This window comes from Coptis chinensis, chromosome 7 (genome assembly GCF_015680905.1).
Source record: "Coptis chinensis isolate HL-2020 chromosome 7, ASM1568090v1, whole genome shotgun sequence".
Classification (NCBI taxonomy): domain Eukaryota; kingdom Viridiplantae; phylum Streptophyta; class Magnoliopsida; order Ranunculales; family Ranunculaceae; genus Coptis; species Coptis chinensis.
Genome location: NC_141462.1, coordinates 12,065,671 through 12,090,530, shown reverse-complemented (window position 1 = coordinate 12,090,530; position 24,860 = coordinate 12,065,671). Strand labels below are relative to the sequence as shown.

General features: G+C 36.0%; 1 protein-coding gene across 12 annotated transcripts in view; it reads left to right on the top strand.

Moving 5' to 3' along the window:
- The window catches only part of LOC147486026 (protein phosphatase 1 regulatory inhibitor subunit PPP1R7 homolog), a 79,585-nt gene that overhangs the window by 13,474 nt on the left and 41,251 nt on the right, over nt 1–24,860 (top strand). For 2 of the 12 annotated variants that reach the window (XM_086575186.1, XM_086575187.1), the window contains 2 exons: nt 13,322–13,665; nt 13,894–14,005. The exons of 4 other annotated variants lie outside the window; for them this stretch is intronic. In XM_086575186.1, the coding sequence (XP_086431312.1) occupies nt 13,543–13,665; nt 13,894–14,005 (235 nt within the window). In that variant the 5' untranslated portion in view covers nt 13,322–13,542. Of the gene's footprint in view, nt 1–12,843; nt 13,131–13,321; nt 13,666–13,893; nt 14,006–14,430; nt 14,660–14,782; nt 14,928–15,029; nt 15,180–15,340; nt 15,522–15,586; nt 15,925–24,860 lie in introns of those variants that run through there. 6 more of the 12 variants (XR_015203264.1, XR_015203266.1, XR_015203265.1 and 3 more) reach the window with 6 other exon arrangements.

Genomic DNA, 24,860 nt, shown 5'->3' with positions numbered 1-24,860 from the left:
TATAAGAATATAACGATATGTTTAGATATAATGGCCTTGGAATACCCAATAAGATTAGAGGTATGGACGGTATACCCAACTTCGTTAATATTGGTGCAAGAGATTGAGCAAACGTTAGGAATTCCAGCACGTAAAAAAGAATCTCTAACACTCAAATCGAACAAAAAAACACCTATTTCAACCAAACAAATAGAAACCAAAGCTAAACCTACTTCAATATACCAATTTTTGTTATTAAAAGTTTATTACTGCTATTGTGTTTGTACTGCAACAAAACTTTGTAAGAGTTAGATATCCTGATAATTGCCACAAACAATTCGAGACTGGGTGGAGATGCAACATTCAATGATGGCAATTGGTTTTTTTTTATTTTATTTAGAAATGTCGGCAAAGGGGCGAACACGTGTAGAAAAATTAAGAATAGAAGATTAAAAAATTAAAAATATAATAACACAGAATGCTCCACACAAAGGAGGGGTTAACCAAGAAGGATATACCAAATTCATCACGTTCTGGTGGAACATGCAATGCTTCAATCCAATATATGAGCTCAAATACAAAGATAAAGAAAAAACCTTAGCACCCCGGTTCGTGGTCTTAGAGATGGTCAGCAAAGAAAACAAAGAAATGTCTTTCAACAAAGAAAACACAATTATGTTTTTCCAAAACCCCAAAAAATCAAGAATAGATGCGAAATAAATATGCTAAAAAAAACTTACAAATCAATGGACTGATTAAACTGCGATAAACATCTGTACCTGAACAAACAATTTCGTGTATGTTTCTTTATTTATGGAATCAGTCCATACTAATAAGTTAGGTGAAGAAATAAGGAAAATGCTCATACTGGCGATTACCCAAACAAAATACACCAAATGTGAGTTGTTGAAGCCAGACTCCTCTTTCGTATTCCTAGATGCAATATTACCACAAATTGTTAGAGTGCTTAAGAAGGTACGACTTATGAGAATTCCATGAGATACGACAGACTTTATCTAGTATGTTCAATATTTACCTGAGTAAACCAATTATGAAATCTTGCAGCATTATCCGTTGGCTCACCATCGCCATATCTAAAAACCTGTCACAAAAAGTGATTCAACAACATATAATCAGGTCAAGCTCGTTCAAAAGTTCATCATACCCATTGAAGCTCATGAGGTTGACAGATCTCCCAAGAGCAGTTCCATACCTGTGGACCTGAAAGAATAGCATAATATACTTGTGATTATTTATGCCTGAGGACAAAAGGGAACTCAGTCTTATTAACATGAAGAAATTCGATTTGCTAAGAACAAAAAATAAAGAAAATGCCAATCAAGTTTAAATCAAGTACTAAAAATTAGAAAATAACAATCGACTTACATGGTTTTAGATAGTGTAACCATGGAGGTAGTGTATTAATCTTTTTTTTTCTCGTTAGTGTTTAGAATACGTGGGGTTTTTTGAATTCTTGCTCGGTAGGGAAAGGGAAGAAGATAAGAGACAATCGTAGTTTGAGGAGAAAAGTTAGGTTTTGGGTAGAATTTGGATAAGGTTTATTTACTTTGTTATTATTTATTTTTTTTTTTTTTTAATTTGAAGAGTCCATAGAAAATTAAGCATAGATTAGGGAGATTTAAACAAATCTGGGGAGGTGTGACTAATTATTATTCCATCCGATTTTTAGGAGCCAATCATATTGCTCAAGGTGCAAAATGGAGTGATATGGTGAGGAGAGAGAATGTGCGCGAGCAATTATATTTACACATTTACCCTTATCAAATATAATAAATTACAAATAAAATCAGATTATAGCCTTGTAAATAGAAAATATGAGTGAGGGCTGATAAGAGCTCAAAACTGTAGTTTTAACCCCTTAACAATATTGCTTTTAGACCGATTATGTGATTAATAAATAAGAGTTAGTGCTGCTTACGTGCTTTTATGTATTTCAGGCATTGGAGTCAATTATGTGCAGAAATGTGTCCCTTTTGTGAGATAAAGGAGCAAAGGTTGGTTGCTAAGAAGTTCTATGATTAAATGCCAAGATTCAAGGAGAAAAAACCTTTTTAAATCCCGGTCAAAGTTGAAAAGTCAAAGTCAACGCGGGCAGAAATAGCGCATAAAAGTCAACAGAACTTCCGAAGGCCGTATCTTTAGACTCAGACCTCGGAATTGGACCTACCATATGTCAAAACTACTGGCTCAGAAAGAGCTTTCTAATGGTCTAGGCCTTGATCCAATTAGAGGACTAGAAGTGGACAAAAAGACTGTTGAAGCCATTTCCAGCAGAAAGCCCCTTTGTGGATTGAAGTAACGAAGTTTTGGGCTCGATTTTATAGCCCAAAACATGGCTCCAAGCCCATGCACGAATTTGTAGACCTAGCCTCTTCTATATAAAGACTAAAGAGGACTAAGGCCAAACTCTTGGACACGTAGTTAGTTTTAATACAACATCCTAGATTAGATAGATAATATAGATTAATCTTAGTTCATTAGTTAGTACTTAGTTTTTAATACAGTTTGAATTTTTAGACCCTTTCAATTAGATTAATAAAGTAATTATTATTCTTTCAATAATGTCTTGTTCTTATTGTTATTATTCCATAAGTGATAGTTTGATAAATCAAGGCTAAACCTCCATTAGAGGGGTTTGAGGAAGCCTTGATGAAAACTTGATTGTGTTAGTATAGACATAGTTGTGATAATCTATTCCACTCTAGAAAGTAATTAGTTCACCATGAGAATGGATTTAATTGCTTCACATACTTATATCGTCAAATAATATGAAACACAAAATTTTTTTTTGTTGAAATCTTACATGTAGCTAGTAGAGTTATGCATCAAAATCGATTAAACAAATACATGGAAAGTCGAACCTATACTCCTTGCTAAGACATATTCTCATCCGTTCAAGATTCCAAATAGTTATATCAGATCCTTGAGCACTAACTGATGATACACACCAAAGAAGTTAGCATCTTATCCAAAAAACTCGATCTCACTCACACTTCAAAACAAATGTACATATGAAGTTTTGTTTTGGGGGTCCTCTTTCATTCAATTCCAATTCAATCCCGATAAATAGAATTATGAAATCCCTGAAAAATATATATCATTCAATTCAAATTAAGCATGACGTTAGCACAATGCCTTAAGGTTCAATGACATACACGTGATAAAACACTACTTGTTTTAGACATCAAAAGATCATAACTGCCATAATTATAAGCTTGCTAGCTAGATTACCAAAAAAAAAAAAAAAAACTTGTTAGATAGTTGTGTCCCACGTGATAGAGTTTAAGGTCATGGGTTGATGAAAAATACACATAATCATAACGATTACATTAGTTAAAATTACAAATAATTACTGATTCAACCTACATATAACTCTGAAGTAAACCAATACTCTACAATTCTATAATGAAAACAATGAGTACATCCAAACATAGTAATTCGTGTTGCCTTCTTGATTAAATCCAAGCATATATAGATATTGTTGATGTCCCTTCTTAATCCTGCAGGAAAATATTTGATTAGCTCTATTTCATCTTCTCCACTTTTGTCGTTCAAAATGACGTACTTTATGTGTCAGGCGTGATAACAGTTCCCTTTGTTTCATATATCATAGTGGTCTAGTTGACAGTTGAGAAGAGTCTTTTTATCTCGAAGCACTCTAAACACCCTGTTTAACAATGTGGAAACCCCATAACAAAATCACACACCTTAAACTTTGTCCTATCCCTATAAATTGAAAATAGAATAAACAAATGATCCTAATCTCTTTTGCGATCATCGTCCAAGACTTTTCCATTGGAGTCTTCTTCTCTAATTCCATATTCCATTGGAGACTCTTTCTCAGTGGTGCTTCAATATATTCGAGTTCGTTCTACTATACAACAAACAAAAATATTATTAATTGATTCTACTATATTACTTGCATGTAAAGATTATAGAATTTTTAGAAGAAGTGAAATAGATGAGAGAGTTGTACTTTTAATAGGAAACAACCAATAGCCTTCCGGTTTCAAAATTACACTTGCACTCAAATTGAAATTAAAGTGATCCACGTGACAAAACCAAGTGCTGGGAAATTGCCACATAGGAAAGAAATTGTACACCATACCTCAGCTGCTTTAATATAGGGATGGTCTACTATCTATATACTAAAGTAGCATATTAGATTTTAAGTTCGATCAATGAGATGAATAAAAAGAAACAATCCATATAATTTTTTTTAATATATTTTTAATTATTATATATCAAAAATTTTAACTCCAAAATATTTTAATGATTCAAGTTTTGATTAAAACAAAGAGGTTTTCTCACTCAGAGAGAGAGGATTCATCGACCAACACTTCCTTTCAAACCATTCAAGCAGGGATTAAGATGGCTTAGTCTTCATTTTTTTTAAATTTCCTTGAACATCATGCCCAACCACTCTTTCCTGACAACAACTCCAATGATCTATGCTTCTCAAGTGGCATAGTATCAATATTCCTTTCAAACTATTTGGTTGCCATTGTTGCACACACTCATATACAATGAAACTTGCTAGCATTTCTTTTATCCCTTTTATAATCAAACTGCAATATATATTCACAATTAAAATAAACATAATAATGAATGAAATGAATGTGTGAAAGAAAAATGTAAGAAGAAATATCATGTTGGAAAAAATCAAAATGACAATAAGATTGCTTGAAGATTTTGCAACTTAAGTGCATCGACAATGGTATTATTTACATTATAGTTCTCAAACACATGTTGATTCCAAACAAACTTGAGAAAATATTAAAGCACGATGATTTGTGTCTCACAAAGCTTCACCATGTTTGATATGATGCACTCAAGTTTATTGTTGTGCTTAGGGGGCATTTGGATAGAAAGCCACAAAGCCAGAAAGTAAAAAGCTTAAACTTTAGGTCAATAACGAAGAGAATGGAAGAGCGGGAGGTTGAATTGCCCTTTAAATTAAGTTGGGTATCCATGGATATATATATCAAAAGAAGTAGGAATGCATACAATTCAACCATCTCAAGCTAGCAATGCAAAGATCGGTTTTTTACAAAAAGATTATAAGTAATGGATTGAGTACTCGTGGAGAAAAAAAAACAATCATGAAGAAGAAGGCAAAGAAAGTCATAACATTATAGGAGACATGAAAAACATGAATACCTGATGAAGAATAGCTGAGGTTTAGTTGTCTTGCTTGCCAAAAAAATCAAACTATGAATAAATGTTCACCTCCTGAACTTTTGAGAATTTAAATTTTCCTAAGAGAGTTTTAACAGACAAAGACTTTCTTGATGCTTGGTTGCATATAGATATTGAGTCCCATCTCCACTGCTTTGAGTTCCTAGTACAAAATTGATCTCTTTGACATTCCTCCTGTGTAGGTAAAAATTACATTTCCCTCGTGATTTATTGACATGTTGACTATGCACAAAGTGTCTTTTAGCGAAAAATCTCAAGTCCAACCATAGATTGAAAAGTTAAGATTAGATTACTTAAAACATAACCAATTAACTACAAAGGGAAAATTTATTTCCTCCGATCAGTAGATCTACAAAAAGGAATACACATGCAATCATAAAAGAAATATGAAAAAGCTATATATATAATACCTTTAATTGGTATTAAAGACATATAGTTTTCCAATTTCATTGACCTACGAACAAGCAAATTAATATTTAAATAAATTCATATTTTCTATATCCTACTTAAAAAAAAATTCTTCGCCCGAAGGCCTAAAAGACCTCAAGTATATATAAAGACCGACTTTTTTTTTTTTGTTTGAACTTTGCAGATAACCAAATTTTTGGGTATAAAAATGAGCTGTTGGAAAGTTATAGATCCATAAGAATGGAGCCATAACGAAAATAACACTTGTTGAATGTTGCACTACAATGCTTTAACTGAAAGGTGCACATAGTTTTGTGCAATGAGCTGCATTGTGATAGTAGTTACTGTAGTTCATAAAGAAAAACAAACATACAAACGCCACCATAGTATAAAAAGAAATATCTAAAGGCAGCCCTATATATCACTCTTCACCTATGGCTATTGAATTCATTGCTCTCAAAATCAACACCAACACGCAACCTTTGCTCCACACTTCTCATTGTTCCCCCCTAAAGTGAATTGAATCTTCCTGCATCACCAAAGAATTTAATCAGTGAATGGTATGCTTTGATTCACGATAGGTCCAGAACGGACATGGCAAGCTGTGAGATCGAACATTGAGAAGAGGGTTAACAGTGATGATGCAAGGGATACTAAAACATGATTAGTTACTTCATATAAAAAACTTAAAGAACATAATGACATTAGATACGAATAGTACCTTATTAAATCAAGATTGTTCCAAGATCCATTTTCCCAAAGAATTCAGGAACTCCTCTCATGACTTATATTTGAAGTCCGTCAAAAGCAAATATATGGAATATGGCCTGAACCAAAAAGAAAAAGATAAGGAAAGAATACTAAAACCATTTTTATGTACCTTACCCAAACAATGTTTGGATGACCATTTAACGATGCTAGCTATAGTGAAACATCTATATACCAAACAATGTTTGGATGACCATTTAACTAAGATGCTAGCTATAGTTAAACATCTATATACCGAACAATGTTTGAATGGCCATTTAACTAAGATGCTAGCTATAGTGAAACATCTATATATGATAGTTTTTAGTGTGTATGTATGTGTTAATTCTCCACAAAGCTTGATGTACCACATGACATCCTATAAGCATTGTGATAAAAAAAATATGTTAACGTCAGTAAGCAATTGACCAACCCATAACCATATCTAGCTTATCAGTAAGCTTCAATTAAGAGTTTAGTTTAACCCCCAAATGTCTTCCTTAACTACGTCAGGTCCAACATAACTTAATTAGTTTATTTTAACGATATTTGCAAATATCTGGTATGTATATAGCTATGTTACATGGACACACCATATATATTTCACAAATAATCCATGTCGGACACACATAGACACATTTTGTATGTAATATACCTTAGTTTTTTTATATTTCGACGTGTCAGACACTTCAAATCTGTGTCGGATATGGACACACGTGTCTGTATCAATGTAACTTAGGTATATAACAGTCTTTATCCCGTGAATTGGTTAAGAGTTTAAAAGAGTCGATCGTTGTTAAAGGAACCCAAAGCTCCTTCAGAAACAACGCCACTAATTAGAGAAATCAACCACCTACTTGATGGGATAATTACAAAGAATAGTACATGTGCACATTATACTATGTTGCATTGATCCCCTGATAAACCATATTACGGAGTAAAAGTTCAATAAATACGTTCTAAACCATTGGTGTCACGTGGTAGTAAGGTGATTTTCACCTCCAGTTGGAATCGAAAAAAAAGCATCACATGCACTCATTATTGCATTGATCACCTCCTTTCGATAGGGTTTCCAAAAGCTTTCTCGTTATTAGACTTAAAGAGGAAAACTGCTCTTTTTGGAGGAGGCTTTATACATAGAAATATTAATTGCAATTAAAGAAGGCAATGGCTAACTGGTTACTACAATGAATAAAAGTGAATCAAAACACTGAAAAGTCTGAGAAAAGAAAGGATAAAAAAGATACATAATAAAAATAATAAAAAATGAGGTATTTAAATTAGAACAGATAAAGAATGTATTATTAGTAGTTAATGCAGACAGATGCTATTAAGAAGAAGATAGAGAGTCATACCTTTGATTAGATTGAATTTCCATGGATGCAAAGATGAACCGGCGAGGTTCTGCAAACCTTTTCGCCCATAGTGAGTAAAGCAGAACTTGAGAAAGTCAGAGAACCATAAAAATTAAGAAGAGTGGAGCAGGAATCCTTTTTCCCATTACTAATTGTGAAACTCAAAGCATTAGGTCTAATTGCTCAATCAAGTGTGAAACACTCAAATCATTTATTCCTGTGGGAAGGTTTCCCCAGAGTTGCACTATAGTTATATGGAAACCTCTCAGAGGCATTAGAGCAAGATGCCAAGATGGACTGGAATTGGAGATTTGTTTGGTCAACGGTATTTTGGAATATTTTATCGGTCATTATTACAGTTACCATGACTACAATAAAGTTACTAATGCATTCTTACGCACCTATAATGTTGAACATGAGCTAGTTTATGAATGGTGATAATGCATACTGTATACTTACCAATGCATACTTGTATAAGTGCTACTATGCTTGGTGTGTGTAAACCCACTCATAATGCAATGAAACACCCAAATATAAATAATTAATGCCATGAAACTACAATATTTTTTACCTCAAAATACAACTGTAAGGAGACGTTCAAACTTTAGGCAGTAGCCAAATAGTGGTACTACTAATATCATTTGAATACATTTTGTCATCTAGCAGATTAAGACGTGTCTATTCAACAATCATCATGACTATAAAGTATTCAATCTCGAATTTACAAAATTGTCAAACCCATTTCACATGAAAACTATAAACCCATTTCATTGCATCATGATCAATAGGTATAAATCCAAATTGGACACGGCCCATATCCTAATTTTTGTTACGCAACAGATTCCTGGATTACATAAATTTTTTCAGAGAAATATTCACGAAATTGAAAAGATATCATAAAGATAATAACTAAACCCTGTAAAGTCCCGATACAACGTGGACAACAGGGCATGCAAAGTATTTGAAAGCAGAAGCTCGTTTTGCACTATAATATTCAACGACTTGTAAAGCTCTCACACCTTTACTGTGGTTGATAATTTTTCTACATAATAAATAAATGGTTTCTTTTCTTGTGCTCTTAGCTATGAATCTATGATCTCATTTGTGTATACCTTGAGAGTTTTGGAACGTGGTATTCTTAGTTTTGCAGTGTGATTCTCATATCCTGTTCTCCAAAGTGAATTCTCGTCCTTCTACACTTCGGTATCTTATTGATCATGTGGGCGAGTTTATCCATGATTTTGAACAAGTATTGTGTTTAGCTTCTTTGAGTTTGGTTCAATTTGCCATTTTAGTAGGATTCCCATACGGAATACACTATTCATCTGGTGTATATATATGTCTACCATTACCAAATCAAAGAAAAATGTTCAAAGAATTAAGATTTTATTTCCTTTAAGTAATAGGTGTGGGTACTACGATTTTATCTATATTCTCAAATTCTCAATGGTCTCTCCATTGAACTACTCTGAGCCTCTTCTCTTAATCTTTTAACTCTCCTCTACCCAACCTCCCATGCAGCGACACAAAAGAGTGCCTTATGAGCTCTTTCAACAATGTTAATTGGCAAACTGTTGGAATGCCGTCAACGCACCCTACACAATTTTGAAGCATTCCATTTTAGCCTCCCTGGTATTGCCTGTTCGGGCAACTTTTTATAACACCTTAAAATTGTTAAGTTGAGTCCCCATACCTGGTGTTGCCTCTGTTAGTGCTACCTTTTTAACACCTTAGACTTAAAGAGGAAAACTGCTTTTTTTGGAGGAGGCTTTATACATAGAAATATTAATTGCAATCAACATGATCTCTGCAGACTATCCCAACGCACCTCCCTGACCTGGGTTATCTAGAACTTTGATTTCAATTTGTTTAGGCAGACACCGGGAAAGCTCCATTGTTCTTTGATGCATCCCATTCCACCTGTCATACTAAAACCATTCAAAGATTCATGCTTTGCTATTGAGCCCTGCAAATCTCCTTTCATAAGCTGGCCTATGATTCACATATCCATTTATTACTGTCACTCCAAGCTTAGCTTGAACAAAAACTGTTTTCAAAAACTGACTTTCCAAATGTATTGTGCACCATGGGGTGAAGAACTTGAGCAAACAAAACAACCATGAGGTGAAGAACTCCAAATGAAAGGTGCTTGTTAGTATGAAGAATTTCAAGTTTTAGCTGCAACAGGAATCTCTTGTACATTATAACTTATTAGTCTCATGATGCTGATTAAAAGCCAATAAAGCAATATAATGAAGGAATTGAAAAGAAGAAAATACCTAGGGTAATACACAAAAGAAATTCATTGACACATGGGGTTTTTTAAAAATTCTAATTTCGTTAATGCTACACTAAGAATGTCTGTTATACTAAAAATCCACTAAGAAAGGTGCTTATTACTGATCGTTCAACTATAAAATGTCCAAATAAAGGTAAGATAATCACAGATAGTCAAGGCTCACGGAGGCAGTTCCTATATACCCTCAAATACTTAAAACAGTGGCAATTGCAAGACTCACAAATCGGCCATACAGATCCCTTTACCGTATTGCACAGACTCACAAATTGGTGATTATAACTTTTAGGGTAATATACCAAGTCTAAGGATCCGAGAACCCACGAAAAGGAAAAATCAAAGTACCCGAATAAGATGGAATCCCATTACAACATATTCTATTAGCAATAAACCGTTAGATGAGAGCGAGAGATATGATGAGTAGGGAGGTTCAATTCGTGATGTCGAGTGTCTGAGCGTTGACACCGAAGTATTAGCCAAGAACTCATTTTACTGAAACTGAAACTGAGTTGTTAATCTGCATATGAAGACCATCCATGACATGACTATTAACCAATTGAGCGAGATTTGGATTCTGGGGTGTATTGACGGAAAATTAACTAATTTTTTTGGATCTTAGTATGTTTTGACTACATTTAAGCTTGGTCGCAACATGTAAAAAGCTAAATGTTAGTAAATACTCCTAGCCCTAAACAGAAAAAGATCTTGGATATAGTGGTTTATCATGCACAAAGTTTAAAGCTACAAAGGGTATTTGCATAAACCTGTGACACTCTAGAATGCATATCATGGAAATCAGAGATTGAAAATGTAGCAAGAAATCTACACATGATTACCAAACTTTCGGGAATAAAAGAAAACCAACTTTGCATGCGTGAGGCTTCAATCACAATTTGAGTTTGAACTTGTTTCCGTACTTTAGCACGATCATTTTCTACATCCGTTTGTTGTTCCATGATGGATATCATAGCTTTTTAATTGAAATGCCAAGCTAGGAGAAGTTGAATTGTGTTAGATAAACAAAGAGTAAAACAACCAGCTTTACAAAATCACTAATTACCAACTCCTCTTCAAAAAATCAGAAAAAGAGTTAAACAAAAAAAATAGAATAAAATAAGATGCAGACCAATGGATGGAAAAAGAGAAGAAACCATTCCTCTATTACAAAAATCACGATCCCGTAGAATCAAAGAAAGTAATGGTAATCAAGATTTAATACCAAGGGTCTGGATTGAATCAAATAAACTATGCCATATGTACATTTACAGCAAGGTGCAAAAAACATTTGTCCATTCAGCATCATCAGATAGTGAATCTAATAACCATCAAACCAAATTGAGGATGGAGATTTGTTGATCCTCAAATTCGAGAATGGAGATTTCGCAAAGCGTGATTATTCAATAGTGAATCGACAATGGAGAAGAAAGGTGAATTAGAGATTGGAATTATATTTTGCCGCTTATAAAAAAAATGTTTTAGTCCCACATCGCCTTTTTATACAAAGTGTTTATTACGTATTTCTTATTTAATAAGTTTGATACCGTAAACAGATGCCCACGAGGCACCTTCCACCCACCACCCCACTTCCTTATTGAGGACATGGCGGGAAACACGACTCCTCACCGAGGTCGAACCCCCGTCATCGAAGAGGCACTACCACCCCCTTCTCGGTGAAGGGGGCTCCACCCATTTTTTTTACTTTTCAACCGGTTTTTTTTGTAAACCTCCATTTGTTTTATGCAGGTCATTCAAACTCCATTACCGCTTTAGCCTTCCCACATCGTCTTTTTATACAGTGTTTATTACGTATTTAATAAGTTTGATACCAAAACAGATGCCCACGATGGGAAATTGCTTGCTTCGAAGTTTTGATGGGCTTGTTCAAGTATGGGACGATGTTCGGCAGCCACAAGTTAATGGGATATGGTTTTACAATTCATCTGATTGTGAAGCTGTTGAAGATTTATTCAGTAGGTATATTGTTATGCGAAAAAAGTTGCATCTTCTATGTTTTTTTGCGTGTTTTGTTCTTTTTGGGGTCATTATGTACTGAGTAGTCATACATCAAATGAACTGAAAGGATATTTAGAGCCTCCACTACATAGCCATAAGTTTTAATGATGCTTTGTGCGTGTACCATAGCCTTGTTTCTATCTTTTCGCCCTACGTATTAGGGCATCTCCAATGGGGGGTGTAAAATTACACCTCCACCTAGGCTCCACGTAGGTGCCATTAGGATTTTACACCTCTAATTGTATAGTAATGTATAACTCATAAATATCCACACTCTATACTCTCCAATGGAAGAGTGTAAAAAATAGATTTTAAACTCCTGACGCCACTCCAAGTGACGCCCCTCTTTAATTTAAGCTGAGATGACTTTTTAGTTTTTTGTTGTTTGAACCTTTCTATTGAATGCATGATATAGTTTACCGACGCCACTGAGTGACGTCCGAAAGTTAAAAATAAGGCTTCAAACGTGTGTTGAAGTGGCGTCCGAAGTTTTTAAGTTAAAATGTGACGCTATTTTAAGTGACGTCCGGGCTTTTTATTAACTAATAGCGGTAGAGGAATTTCCCAAAACTCTCTATTAGCTAATACACTATTACCTACGGTTTAGCACCCCCATTGGAGAGAGTTTTTTTATATTTGAGGTGTAAAATTTCCACTCTATACGGTTTACACCCCCCATTGGAGATGCCCTTAATAGTCTGCTAAATTAAGACATGTGATGACACCTAAGAGCATGAGAACAGCAAAACGTTTTGTAAAATGGGAGAGCGCGCTCATAAATTTTGGTAAACGCGCTTCGTACACGTTTTCGAATTAAAAACGGGACAGCGCGACTTGAGTACTCAAGCAGCATCCTTGTCCCACGCTTTAGGTTGCTAAGGTGGAGACTTGTGTATTAGTTTTCTTAATTCAACTCTTTTTGATACGTGGACCAAATATTTAACGAATCTCATCTGCTTTACATACTAATATTTCTTGGCAGCGATTTTGAGGAATCGGAAACAGTCGGGAAAAATGTGATGGAGGTCCTGCTGGAGTCACCATCTTCAAATTCAACTGAACCTAACATAGCGAACGCTCCGGAGGATTCTTCCTTTCTTAAATTTTTTAATGTAAATGATCTTAATACCCTATCCCCATCTTCTTCTTTTCTTTATATATATTTATATATATTTGTTTTTATGAGACGGTGTTAGAGACAAATTGCTGTGTCATTTTACCTTGAGGTTTGCTTGAATACTTTATGATCGTCATCGTTATTGTCATTGGCTCCCTGACTTTTCTTGTGGTCATGTTTTTGCAGACAGCTACCAGTATAACAAACGCTTCGAATGCAGCAAACCCTGGACAATACCAACCTCCTGCAGTAATCCCTCCGTCATTCCGTTCACCAAATGTACCCACCACTGTACCAGCCCTGGAATTACCATATGCACCTTCGCCTAAGTCTGGACCATCATTGCCCTTCCCCAATTTTTCTGAGACAAGCGTGTCACTAATCTTGTAAAGCCGTCAGTATTTCTTATGCAACCTCCTTTGTCTACATATATGATACCATCAACATCTTCTTCCACGCCAACTACTCCAATTAATGGACTAGGCATTACAAGAGATAAAGTTCGTGATACACTTATGAGGCTTGTACAGGTTTGTTCTTTCTAATATACTGTATTTTCACCAAGAAATTAGTACTGTGACTTAGCCTCGTGAACTTTGTTCATTTGTTTGTGTTTTGTTTGATTTTTTGTTTTTATCTCTATTAATGATTATGAATCATAATAAGAGCAAGTTTGTAGCAAGGCTCTCTGATTACAGCTAGTAAATGTATCCCTGTGAATGTGGCATTGTATTAGAGTGTCCAACTGTTTGTTCTAGGGATTCACTACGTATGGTCCTGTTCTGTCTTTCAAGATGGGTAAACAAGAGGTGCTTAGAAAGTGGAGCTCTTCAATGAATGCATATCTGGTAGTGTGCATTCTTTTAAAAGGTAAATAATGTTGATGCATTGTGAAAATGAGTTCACATGTGTGGTGTTGCAATTTGGTGAAAATGAATTAGAAGGTCTGATATTGTCTCTTTGACACTCGAACGTGTTCTCAGTTTGTGTTTATGGCCGCTTTCTGTTGTATACCTATATAATACATTTATGAAGTTATTTAATGTGGGAATAGGTTTCATTATCTCACTCATCAGGCTGGTCGATATATATACAGCAAAACATGTAAAACTTTTAGAACAAACTTACTGTTTACGAGTGTTAATTGACTAGGAATTGCTATTTTATTCTGAAAATAAACATTGTGATTCGTATATGATGTTACATTTTGGCTCGTTTCACCACTAGTATGCAAAGTGAATGGCTTCATTCTTCTGTAGTAGTTGCATTTCTAATTAAGACTGCTTTTTCTGCAGGAACTAGTGTTCAGGGATAACAAACTAATGAAAATTCCTGATGTCAGCATTTTCAAGTCTTTTGGTGTTTGATGTATCTTACAACGAGATACCGTCCTTAAATGGTGTCTCAAAGGTCTCAAGCACCCTCAAAGAACTCTATGTTTCTAAGAATGAAGTGACAAAGATAGAGGAGCTTGACCACTTGTACAATCTGCATATTCTTGAACTTGGTTCCAACAGATTAAGGGTAAACATTACTTTTGATTTTAATTTGTTTGTTGAGACTCTCAAGATTTTAATTCATCTAGTTTGGAACAGAAAGATTTGAATTTACCCTTACTACTCCATGTTGAATTCTATCCTTTCCCAGTAATGGAGAACTTGCACAATTTAACAAATTTACAAGAGCTGTGGCTTGGACGAATCGTTATCTAACAGTTAACTTGTGCGGGCTGAAATGCATAAGGAAGATTAGTTTACAGAGCAATCGTTTGACCAATATGACAGGATTTCAAGTATGCTACCTTGATAGCCTTTTCTTTATTGATAAACAAGAACAGAGAATAATGTTCGTTATAGTTTGCGTGACTAATTTAGTTTGCATGCTTCCCTTTCAGAATTGTGTTGCATTGGGTGCCATAATGGTATTTCCAAAATGGAAGGCTTATCTACATTAGTTAATCTTCGGATCTTGGATATTTCCTCCAACAAACTGACAGCAGTGGATGACATTGAAAAATTGACCAGGTTTAGATGATTTTTCTTAGGTGTGTGTGTTTTTTTTTTATAGTAAGGGGTGTTCTTCTGTTATTATTACTATCTGGCTTTTATTTTTCCTGGGTTTTCGTTCTTTTTTCCTTCTTTGTCATTGCATTTATAGTTTATTTGACATTTTGACTAGACATTCTTATGGACTGTTGCTATGTAGATTGGAAGATCTTTGGATGAACGACAACCAAATTGCATCACTGGATGGCCTTGATCTAGCTCTTGCTGGTTCAAGAGATAAACTCACAACCATCTACGTTGAACACAACCCATGTGTACGATTCTTTATCCGTCATATTTGTTTTTTCAAAAGATTTACCTCCCTGGATTGCCTACTGAATGTGAGATTTGTCCCATGATTATGTCCTATTCCGTACTGAAGTATTGAGTTGCTTTGTTTCTGCAGGCAAATTTTCCTAACTATACGAATACCCTGAGACAGTTTTTCCCAAATCTGGAGCAAATTGATTCTTATACATTCTCATAAGATTGGGCCTTGAAAAAGGATGAGTAATACACGCTAGGATGTTTCAGATTGTATTCTCATATGCAATTGTGCCTTTCCTGCAACTTGTTTCGCCACTGTTGTTAACAAATGTGATTTCATCAAATGCTAGTTACTGGATTCATATCAGTTTTTGTATATTAATTCCGAGAACATTGTAATTTACTTTTCTTTTATTATATGGGTCTCGCCACTATATCAGGTTGTAAATATACAAGTGTAGTAATATTTTTGTCACCTTAATTGATCTTGTAGATACAAATCATCAATCACAAACCATTTGGGTGCAAAGGAGGATCACTAGCAGAATGTATGAGAGCAAATAATAATATTTATTATTTTTTAAATCTAAAATTAGATTAGTGATGCCAAAATGGCGTCATAAATATTTGTAATGCCAAAACGATGTCACAAATTTGTGATGCTATTTTGGCGTCACTATTTTTTGTGATGCTATTTTGGCATTACAAATATTTGTGATGCCAAAATGGCGTCACAAAAAAAAATGACGCCAAATTGTGATGCCATATTTGAGGTAAGCATTGCTTTCACGTCATTTATATATCTTGGATGTACAACAATATCAAGGGATCATTGGACACCTGCTTTTGTTTATAATCAGCATCTAAACAAAAGTGTGGGTTGTGTCATTATGTTTGAACTACTTATTATCTTGCTTGGTTAGTTTGTATCCTTTTTTTCAAACATCCTCTATTTTCATTTTTTGTTCATCTTCATTTGCATTTTTCTCATACACTCTTATTGTCATCTATTACCATGTTGATAAGTACATGCAATATTAGAAAAAGAAATTTCACATTGGCAAGGTATGTGCATATTTTTTTTATTTAAATCATGGTAGTCACTATTGATCGATAGGACATGATTTACACAAGTAGATTATATTAAGTAATCAGCTAAAGATTTGGCTTCTTTTGAAGCTTGATGAATTTTCTAAGCTAATGTGCTTGGTTTGCTCACTTAAGATGAAGTAGGGTTTGAATATTATATACCCAAAACTCAAACAGATTACTTTGGAACCAAATTATACTATTGGAGTGAGTATTCAATAATGTTATGAAACATCTATTGAACATGCTATTACATTTATTTACTTTTTGGTTTCAGATTTTTGCTACATACTTTGGCATTGAGAGTCAATTTGATGAGTTGATTCACAATTTCTTACCAATTTCTAATATATAAACTACTCATTTCTCAAATTAAGATTACGAATTTAAGATTCCTAATAATTCCTAATACATACACTACTATAAGTTAATTAAAGCTAGTTTAGCATATTGAATTCATTAAGTACTTGATGCCATGTCTTGAAGTTGAAAGTGAAGAACACGTCTTGAAGATACTAATTTTATAGTGTTTTTATGTATCATCTCCAGTAAACTATAAGAATATACCAATATGTTTAGATATAATGGTATTGGAATACCCAATAAGTTTAGAGGTATGGACGGTATACCCAACTTCGTTAATATTGGTGCAAGAGATTGAGCAAACGTTAGGAATTCCAATTAGTTAAAATTACAAATAATTACTGATTCAACCTACATATAACTCTGAAGTAAACCAATACTCTACAATTCTATAATGAAAACATTGAGTACATCAAAACATAGTAATTCGTGTTACCTTCTTGATTAAATCCAAGCATATATGGATATCGTTGATGTCCCTTCTTAATCCCTACTTTTGTCGTTCAAAATGACCTACATAGCTCTATTTCATCTTCTCCACTTTTGTCGTTCAAAATGACCTACTTTATGTGTCAGGCATGATAACATTTCCCTTTGTTTCATATATCATAGTGGTCTAGTTAACAGTAGAGAAGAGTCTTTCTATCTCGAAGCACTCTAAACACCATGTTTAACAATGTGGAAACCCCACAACAAAATCACACACCTTAAACTTTGTCCTATCCCTATAAATTGAAAATAGAATAAACAGATGATCCTAATCTCTTTTGCGATCACCGTCCAAGACTTTTCCATTGGAGCCTTCTTCTCTAATTCCATATTCCATTGGACTCTTTCTCAGTAGTGCTTCAATATATTCGAGTTCGTTCTACTATACAACAAACAAAAATATTACTAATTGATTCTACTATATTACTAGAGATTATAGAAGTTTTAGAAGAAGTGAAATAGATGAGAGAGTTGTACTTTTAATAAGAAACAACCAATAGCCTTCCGGTTTCAAAATTGCACTTGCACTCAAATTGAAATTTAAGTGATCCACGGACAAAACCAAGTACTTGGGAAATTGCCACATAGGAAAGAAATTGTCCACCATATCTCATGCTTTAATATAGAGATAGTCTACTATCTATATACTAAAATAGCATATTAGATTTTAAGTTCGATCAATGAGATGAATAAAAAGAAACAATCCATATAATTTTTTTTAATATATTTTTTAATTATTATGTATCAAAAATTTTAACTCCAAAATATTTTAATGATTCAAGTTTTGATCAAAACGAAGAGGTTTTCTCACTCAGAGAGAGAGGATTCATCGACCAACACTTCCTTTCAAATCATTCAAGCAGGGATTAAGATGGCTTAGTCTTCATTTTTTTAAAATTTCTTTGAACATCATGCCCAACCACTCTTTCCTGACAACGACTCCAATGATCTATGCTTCTCAAGTGGCGTAGTATCAGTATTCTGTTCAAACTATTTGGTTGCCATTGTTGCACACACTCATATACAATGAAACTTGCTAGCATTTCTTTTATCCCTTTTATAATCAAACTACAATATATATTCACAATTAAAATAAACATAATAATGAATAAAATGAATGTGTGAAAGAAAAATGTAAGAAGAAATATCATGTTGGAAAAAATCAAAATGACAGTAAGATTGCTCAAAGATTTTGCAACTTAAGTGCGTCGGCAATGGTATTATTTACATTAGTTCTCAAACACATGTTGATTTCAAACAAACTTGAGAAAATATTAAAACACGATGATTTGTGTCTCACAAAGCCTCACCATGTTTGATATGATGCACTTAAGTTTATTGTTGTGCTTAGGGAGCATTTGGATAGAAAGCCACAAAGCCGGCCAGAAAGTAAAAAGCTTAACTTTAGGCCAATAACAAAGAGAACGGAAGAGCGGGAGGTTGAATTGCCCTTTAAATTAAGTTGGGTATCCATGGATATATATATTGAAAGTGTTGGGGTTTATACCAATACCAATTGATTCCCCCATTACACAGATAACTTGTATTTGAACACAATTCAACTCTAGACAAATTCTAAATATCAACTACAACCTATACTAATATGCCCAACTAGCTAAACAACTATTAACAACAGATAATAATGTAAAGCATAATTAAACACATACCACAACACAAAGATATACCGTGGTTCGGCCAATGGTGCCTACTTCTACAAGAGTTAGTTCTTTATAAAGTAGGAAAGAAGATTACAATCTCTCCTTTTAGTCTCTCACCTTACTAGATCACTCTTATCTCTTTACAGGGTTATCTCTCTGTAAAGGTTATCTCTCAATCTTGATAGCTTTCAAGATTGAGTTTTCTCTGACTTTTGTGCTGCCTCTCGTGTGTTTTATGGGTGTTAGGTTTTGCCAAAAACTCTAACTCTTATTGCAAACTCACGGTCCACAAAATTAGACTTCTTCTGAAAATAGACTCGAGCGCGGGGTGCACCTCGAGCAAGCACAAGTCGAGCGCTGGGTGCACTCACTCTACTGGAAGTCCATCAAGGCACGAAAGCAGTCGCTACTCGAAAGCAAACCAAAACCGAAGCGCAGGGGTGCTCGAAGCTTTCCCCGCTGCAAGAAGCTTAAATTCTTTCCTCCTCATGTGAGGGAGAAAGGAATCTCCCCTCCAACGGTGAGGGGGCTTCCTCCATGCAATTTCCAAATCAATCAGAGGAGTGTGTTGCCATTCCGCAATAGCACAACAAAAACATCAAACTTACCTTTCGGTAAGACTTTGGTCATCATATCCGACCCGTTCTTGTCGGTATGGATCTTCTCGATACACAAATGCTTGTCTTCGAGTACTTCTCTAATCCAATGATAACGCACGTGTATGTGCTTGGATCTAGAATGAAAACTTGGATTCTTGCTCAAATAGATGGCGCTCTGACTGTCACATAGAACTACAAACTATTTATGCTTTAGCCCTAGTTCGTTGAAGAACCTCTTCATCCATAACAACTCTTTGCAACACTCAGTGGTTGCAATATACTCGGCTTCTGTAGTGGAGAGGGCAACACACTTTTGCATCTTTGATTGCCAAGAAACTGCGCCCCCCTGCAAAAGCAACCAGATAACCGGAGGTGGACTTCATCGAGTCAACATCACCTGCCATGTCTGCATCAGTGTAGCTTTCAAGTAAGGGCTTACTTCCACCAAAGCACAAACATGATTTGGAAGTGCCCTTGAGATATCTTAATATCCACTTAACACCTTCCCAATGTTCCTTACCCGGATTTGACAGAAAGCGATTTACAACACCCACGGCGAAAGCAATATCCGGTCTTGTACACACCATGACATACATCAAACTGCCCACTGCGGATGCATAAAGAATCTTTTCCATCTGACTCTGCTCTTGCTCACCCTTTGGACACATCTCTTTGGTCATGCGGAACTGGCCACCAAGCGGACAACTGATTGACTTCACTTGATCCATGTTGAATCTCTTCAACACCTTTTTAATGTAACTTTCTTGAGAAAGCCACAACTTCCCACTCTTTCTGTCACGAGTGATCCACATCCCAAGTATCTATTTTGCTTGACCCAAATCCTTTATCTTAAAGGACTTACTCAAGTCTTTCTTCAGCTTGGATATCTTGTTGATGTTTGGGCCAACTATCAATATATCATTCATATACAGCAATAACACTATGAAATCCCCATTTGGAAATCTCTGAACAAACACACAATGATCGGAAGCAGACTTCTTGTATCCTTGCTTCGCCATAAAGGAATCAAACTTTATGTACCACTGCCTCGGTTCTGCTTTAACCCATACAAGCTATTTATCAACTTACATACTAGGTGCTCTTTACCTTTGACCTCAAACCCTTCTAGCTGGTCCATGTAGACATCTTCTTCAAGGTCTACATGAAGAAAAGCTGTCTTAACATCTAGCTGCTCAACCTCTAGGTTCATACTTGCGGTCATACCCAATACCACCTGGATAGAAGTCATCTTCACTACAGGAGAGAAAATCTCATCAAAGTCAATCCCTTTCCTTTGACCGAATCCCTTCACCACAAGACGAGCTTTGTGCCTTGGGTGAAGATTGTTCTCCTCATGCTTGACTTTGTATATCCACTTATTCTTGAGAATTTTTCGTCCTTGCGGTTTATCAACTAACTCATAAGTGTGATTCTTATGCAAAGAATCCATCTCGTCATGCATAACTTTCAACCATTTCTCTTTCTCTGTACCTTCAAGTGCCTCTTGATAATACATAGGTTCTCCACCATCCGATAGTAGCACGTACGTATGTGGTGGATACTTGGTTGAAGCTAATCTCTCTCTGTTTGACCTCCTTGCCCCATCTGCTGGTGCCTCAGGAGGATGCACTTCTGCTTGCTCTGGTAGTGGTTCATGCATCTCATCTGCATCTTCTATACCAATAGGTTCTATCCCATCATGAGCAATAGGATTCTCATCATGAGCTTTAAACTCATGGTTCTCTGCATTCTCAATGCCTTCTGTACGTTCCACAGTAGGAACTTCTGGTTCAATCAACAAAGCGGATCATTGGTGAAAGCCTCAGAAATCTCACCCTCCTCAAAGTCTGCTATGGTTTGGTTTTCCAGGAACACAACATCTCGACTTTGGATTACCTTCTTGTTAATCGGATCATAGATTAGTTTGTAACCAAACTTTTCATCTCCATAACCCAGAAAAATGCACTGCTTGGCTTTGTCATCAATCTTGGATCTCTCATCCTTCGGAATATGCACAAATGCCCTGCACCCAAATACCCTCAAATATCCATAATCAACATCTCTGCCTAACCATACTCTCTCTGGATAATCACTATTCAAAGGCTTTGATGGGGATAGGTTGATCACATGCACGGCTGTACGCATTACTTCTACCCAGTAGGTTCTAGGTAGGTTAAAGTGAGACAACATGCATCTCATCTTCTCTACAATGGTTCGGTTTATTCTCTCTGCTATTCCATTCTGTTGCGGTGTCTTGGGAACGGTCTGCTCATGACGAATCCCATGACTCTAGCAAATTTCTTCAAACGGCCCAATGTACTCACCCCCATTATCTAAGAGAATACACTTCAACAACTTCCCAGTCTCTCTTTCCACCATGCTGTGGAATTTCTCAAACACGCCAAGTACTTCATCCTTGGTCTTCAGATTATAGGCCTATATCGTTCTTGACGCATCATCAATGAAGGTCAGGAAGTATGAAGCTCCCCAGTGGGGCTTCACTTTTATAGGACCACATAAGTCTGTGTGCACTAGTTCAAGGACATTGTCCTTTCTGTGAGACGGGAATCTTTGGAAAGACACCCTGTGTTGCTTTCCTACCAGACAGTGAGTACATGTATTTAAATGTGTACCTTTGATGTCTAGCAAGGCTTTTGCTTAGCAAGAACTTCCATCCCTTTTATGCCCATGTGACACGCCTCTTGTGCCACCGCGAGGAAGCTTTTATTCTCACGATTCACTTCGCTTTACACAAATTAGCCTCGTGTTTTGTAAAGAGAGCAAGTTTTCTTTCCTCTCGGCTGCTTCAATGGAACCTCCGCCGCTTTCCATACCCCATTACCAAACGAGTTTACAAAGCCATCGTCATCTAATTTCCCAGCCGAAATTAGGCTTAGGCGAATGTCAAGGACATGTCTTACATCCTTGAGTGTCAAGGTGTAGCCGACATTGGTTTCTACATGAACATCTCTAATGCCTATAATGTTAGAGATGCCATTGTTACCCATCCTCACTTCACCATATTCACCACAGTTGTAGGTAGTGAAGAATCCCCTGTGCGGTGTGACGTGATAAGATGCTCCTGTATCTATCACCCATTCTGTATCCTGACATGATGTACTAAGATAGCACACACCATAATTTGACACAATTCCCACTAGGTCGTCGACTAGTATGGTAGTATCTCTGCCTGTGTTTCCGTTCCTATGCACCATGTCTTCATGTACACAATTATTCTTCTCATGCCTCTTCAGTGTTCTGCACTCATATCTAAAGTGGCCCTTGGTGGCACAATAGTAACATTGCCTCTCTGCCTTAGGAGTTCTAGCTTCACCCTTAGATTTACTTCTGTCATCACCTCTAGAACGAGATGGTTTTCTGTATCTGTCTCTCCCCCGTTTCTCTGTGACAAGGATCTCTGAGCGAGAGGAGCTGCCTTTTGAACTCCTTCTAGTCTCCTCATTCAACAAAGACGTGGTAGCCATCTCCATGGTAACAATTCCATCCTTGGCTGCTCCGTGTAGAGAGACTGCTAATGTCTCCCAACTTTCGGGCAGAGAGCCTAATAGAAACAAAGCCTCAACTTCATCTCCCAAATCAATCTTCATCAAATGCATCTGATTGATGGTGTTCTGTAATTCGTTAAGATGCTTAGACATTGAAGAACCTTCTTGGTACTTCGTGTCAACAAACTTCTTAACGACCAACACTTTGTTTCCGCCCAACTTCCTCTCATAAAGGTCTTCGAGTTTCTTCCACAAGCCAAAAGATGTAGTCTCTTGGGATACATGGTGAAAGACACTGTCGTCAATCCACTGCCAATTGTTCCACTCAGCTGCAGCAACCGTTTCCGGTCTTTCTCCTCCATTCTCAATGGGTTGTGCCAAGTCCTTGCAATAAAGCAAGTCTTCCATCTTGGCTTTCCAAATGGTGTAGTTCTTCCTATTCAGACTTGTCATGCGAGTGTTCATGGAATGGTCCATTTCTACAAGTTATTTAAACTCAAATCTTCTCTCAGGAGTTTTGTTAAACACCTTCCGACCAAGATTTGGATAACACCTTAGGCTAATCTAACCAAGGCTCTGATAACACTTGTTGGGGTACCAATACCAATCGATTCCCCCACTACACAGATAACTTGTATTTGAACACAATTCAACTCCAGACAAATTCTAAATATCAACTACAACCTATACTAACATGCCCAACTCGCTAAACAACTATTAACAACAGATAATAATGTAAAGCAGAATTAAACACATACCACAACACAAAGATATACCGTGGTTCGGCTAATGGTGCCTTACTTCCACAAGAGCTAGTTCTTTATAAAGTGGGACGGAAGATTACAATCTCTCCTTTCAGTCTCTCACCTTACTAGATCACTCTTATCTCTTTACAGGGTTATCTTTCTATAAAGGTTATCTCTCAATCTTGATAGCTTTCAAGATTGGGTTTTCTCTGACTTTTATGCTGCCTTTCATGTGTTTTCTGGTTGTTAGGTTTTGCCAAAAACTTTAACTCTTATTGCAAACTCACGGTCCACAAAATTAGACTTCTTCTAAAAATAGACTCGAGCGTGGGGTGTGCCTCGAGCAAGCACAAGTCGAGCGCAGGGTGTGCTCGCTCTACTGGAAGTCCATCAAGGCACGAGCGCAGGTCGCTCTCTGAGCAAGCCAAAACCGAGCGCAGGGTGCGCTCAAGCTTTCCCGCGTAGGTTGAAATTTTTTCCTCATGTGAAGGATAAAACCAACAGAAAGAAGCAGGAATGCATACAATTCAACCATCTCAAGCTAGCAATGCAAAGATTGGTTTTTTACAAAAAGATTATAAGTAATGGATTGAGTACTCGTGGAGAAAAAAATAATCATGAAGAAGAAGGCAAAGAAAGGCATAATATTATAGGAGACATGAAAAACATGAATACTTGATGAAGAATAGCTGAGGTTTAGTTGTCTTGCTTGCCAAAAAAATCAAACTATCAATAAATGTTCACCTCCTGAACTTTTGAGAATTTAAATTTTCCTAAGAGAGTTTGAATAGACAGAGACTTTATTGATGCTTGGTTGCACATAGATATCGAGTCCCATCTCCATTGCTTTGAGTTCCTAGTACAAAATTAATCTCTTTGACACTCCTCCTTTGTAGGTAAAAATTACATTTCCCTCATGATTTATTGACATGTTTTTTTTTTTAGAAATGGCTAGGGGTTAAG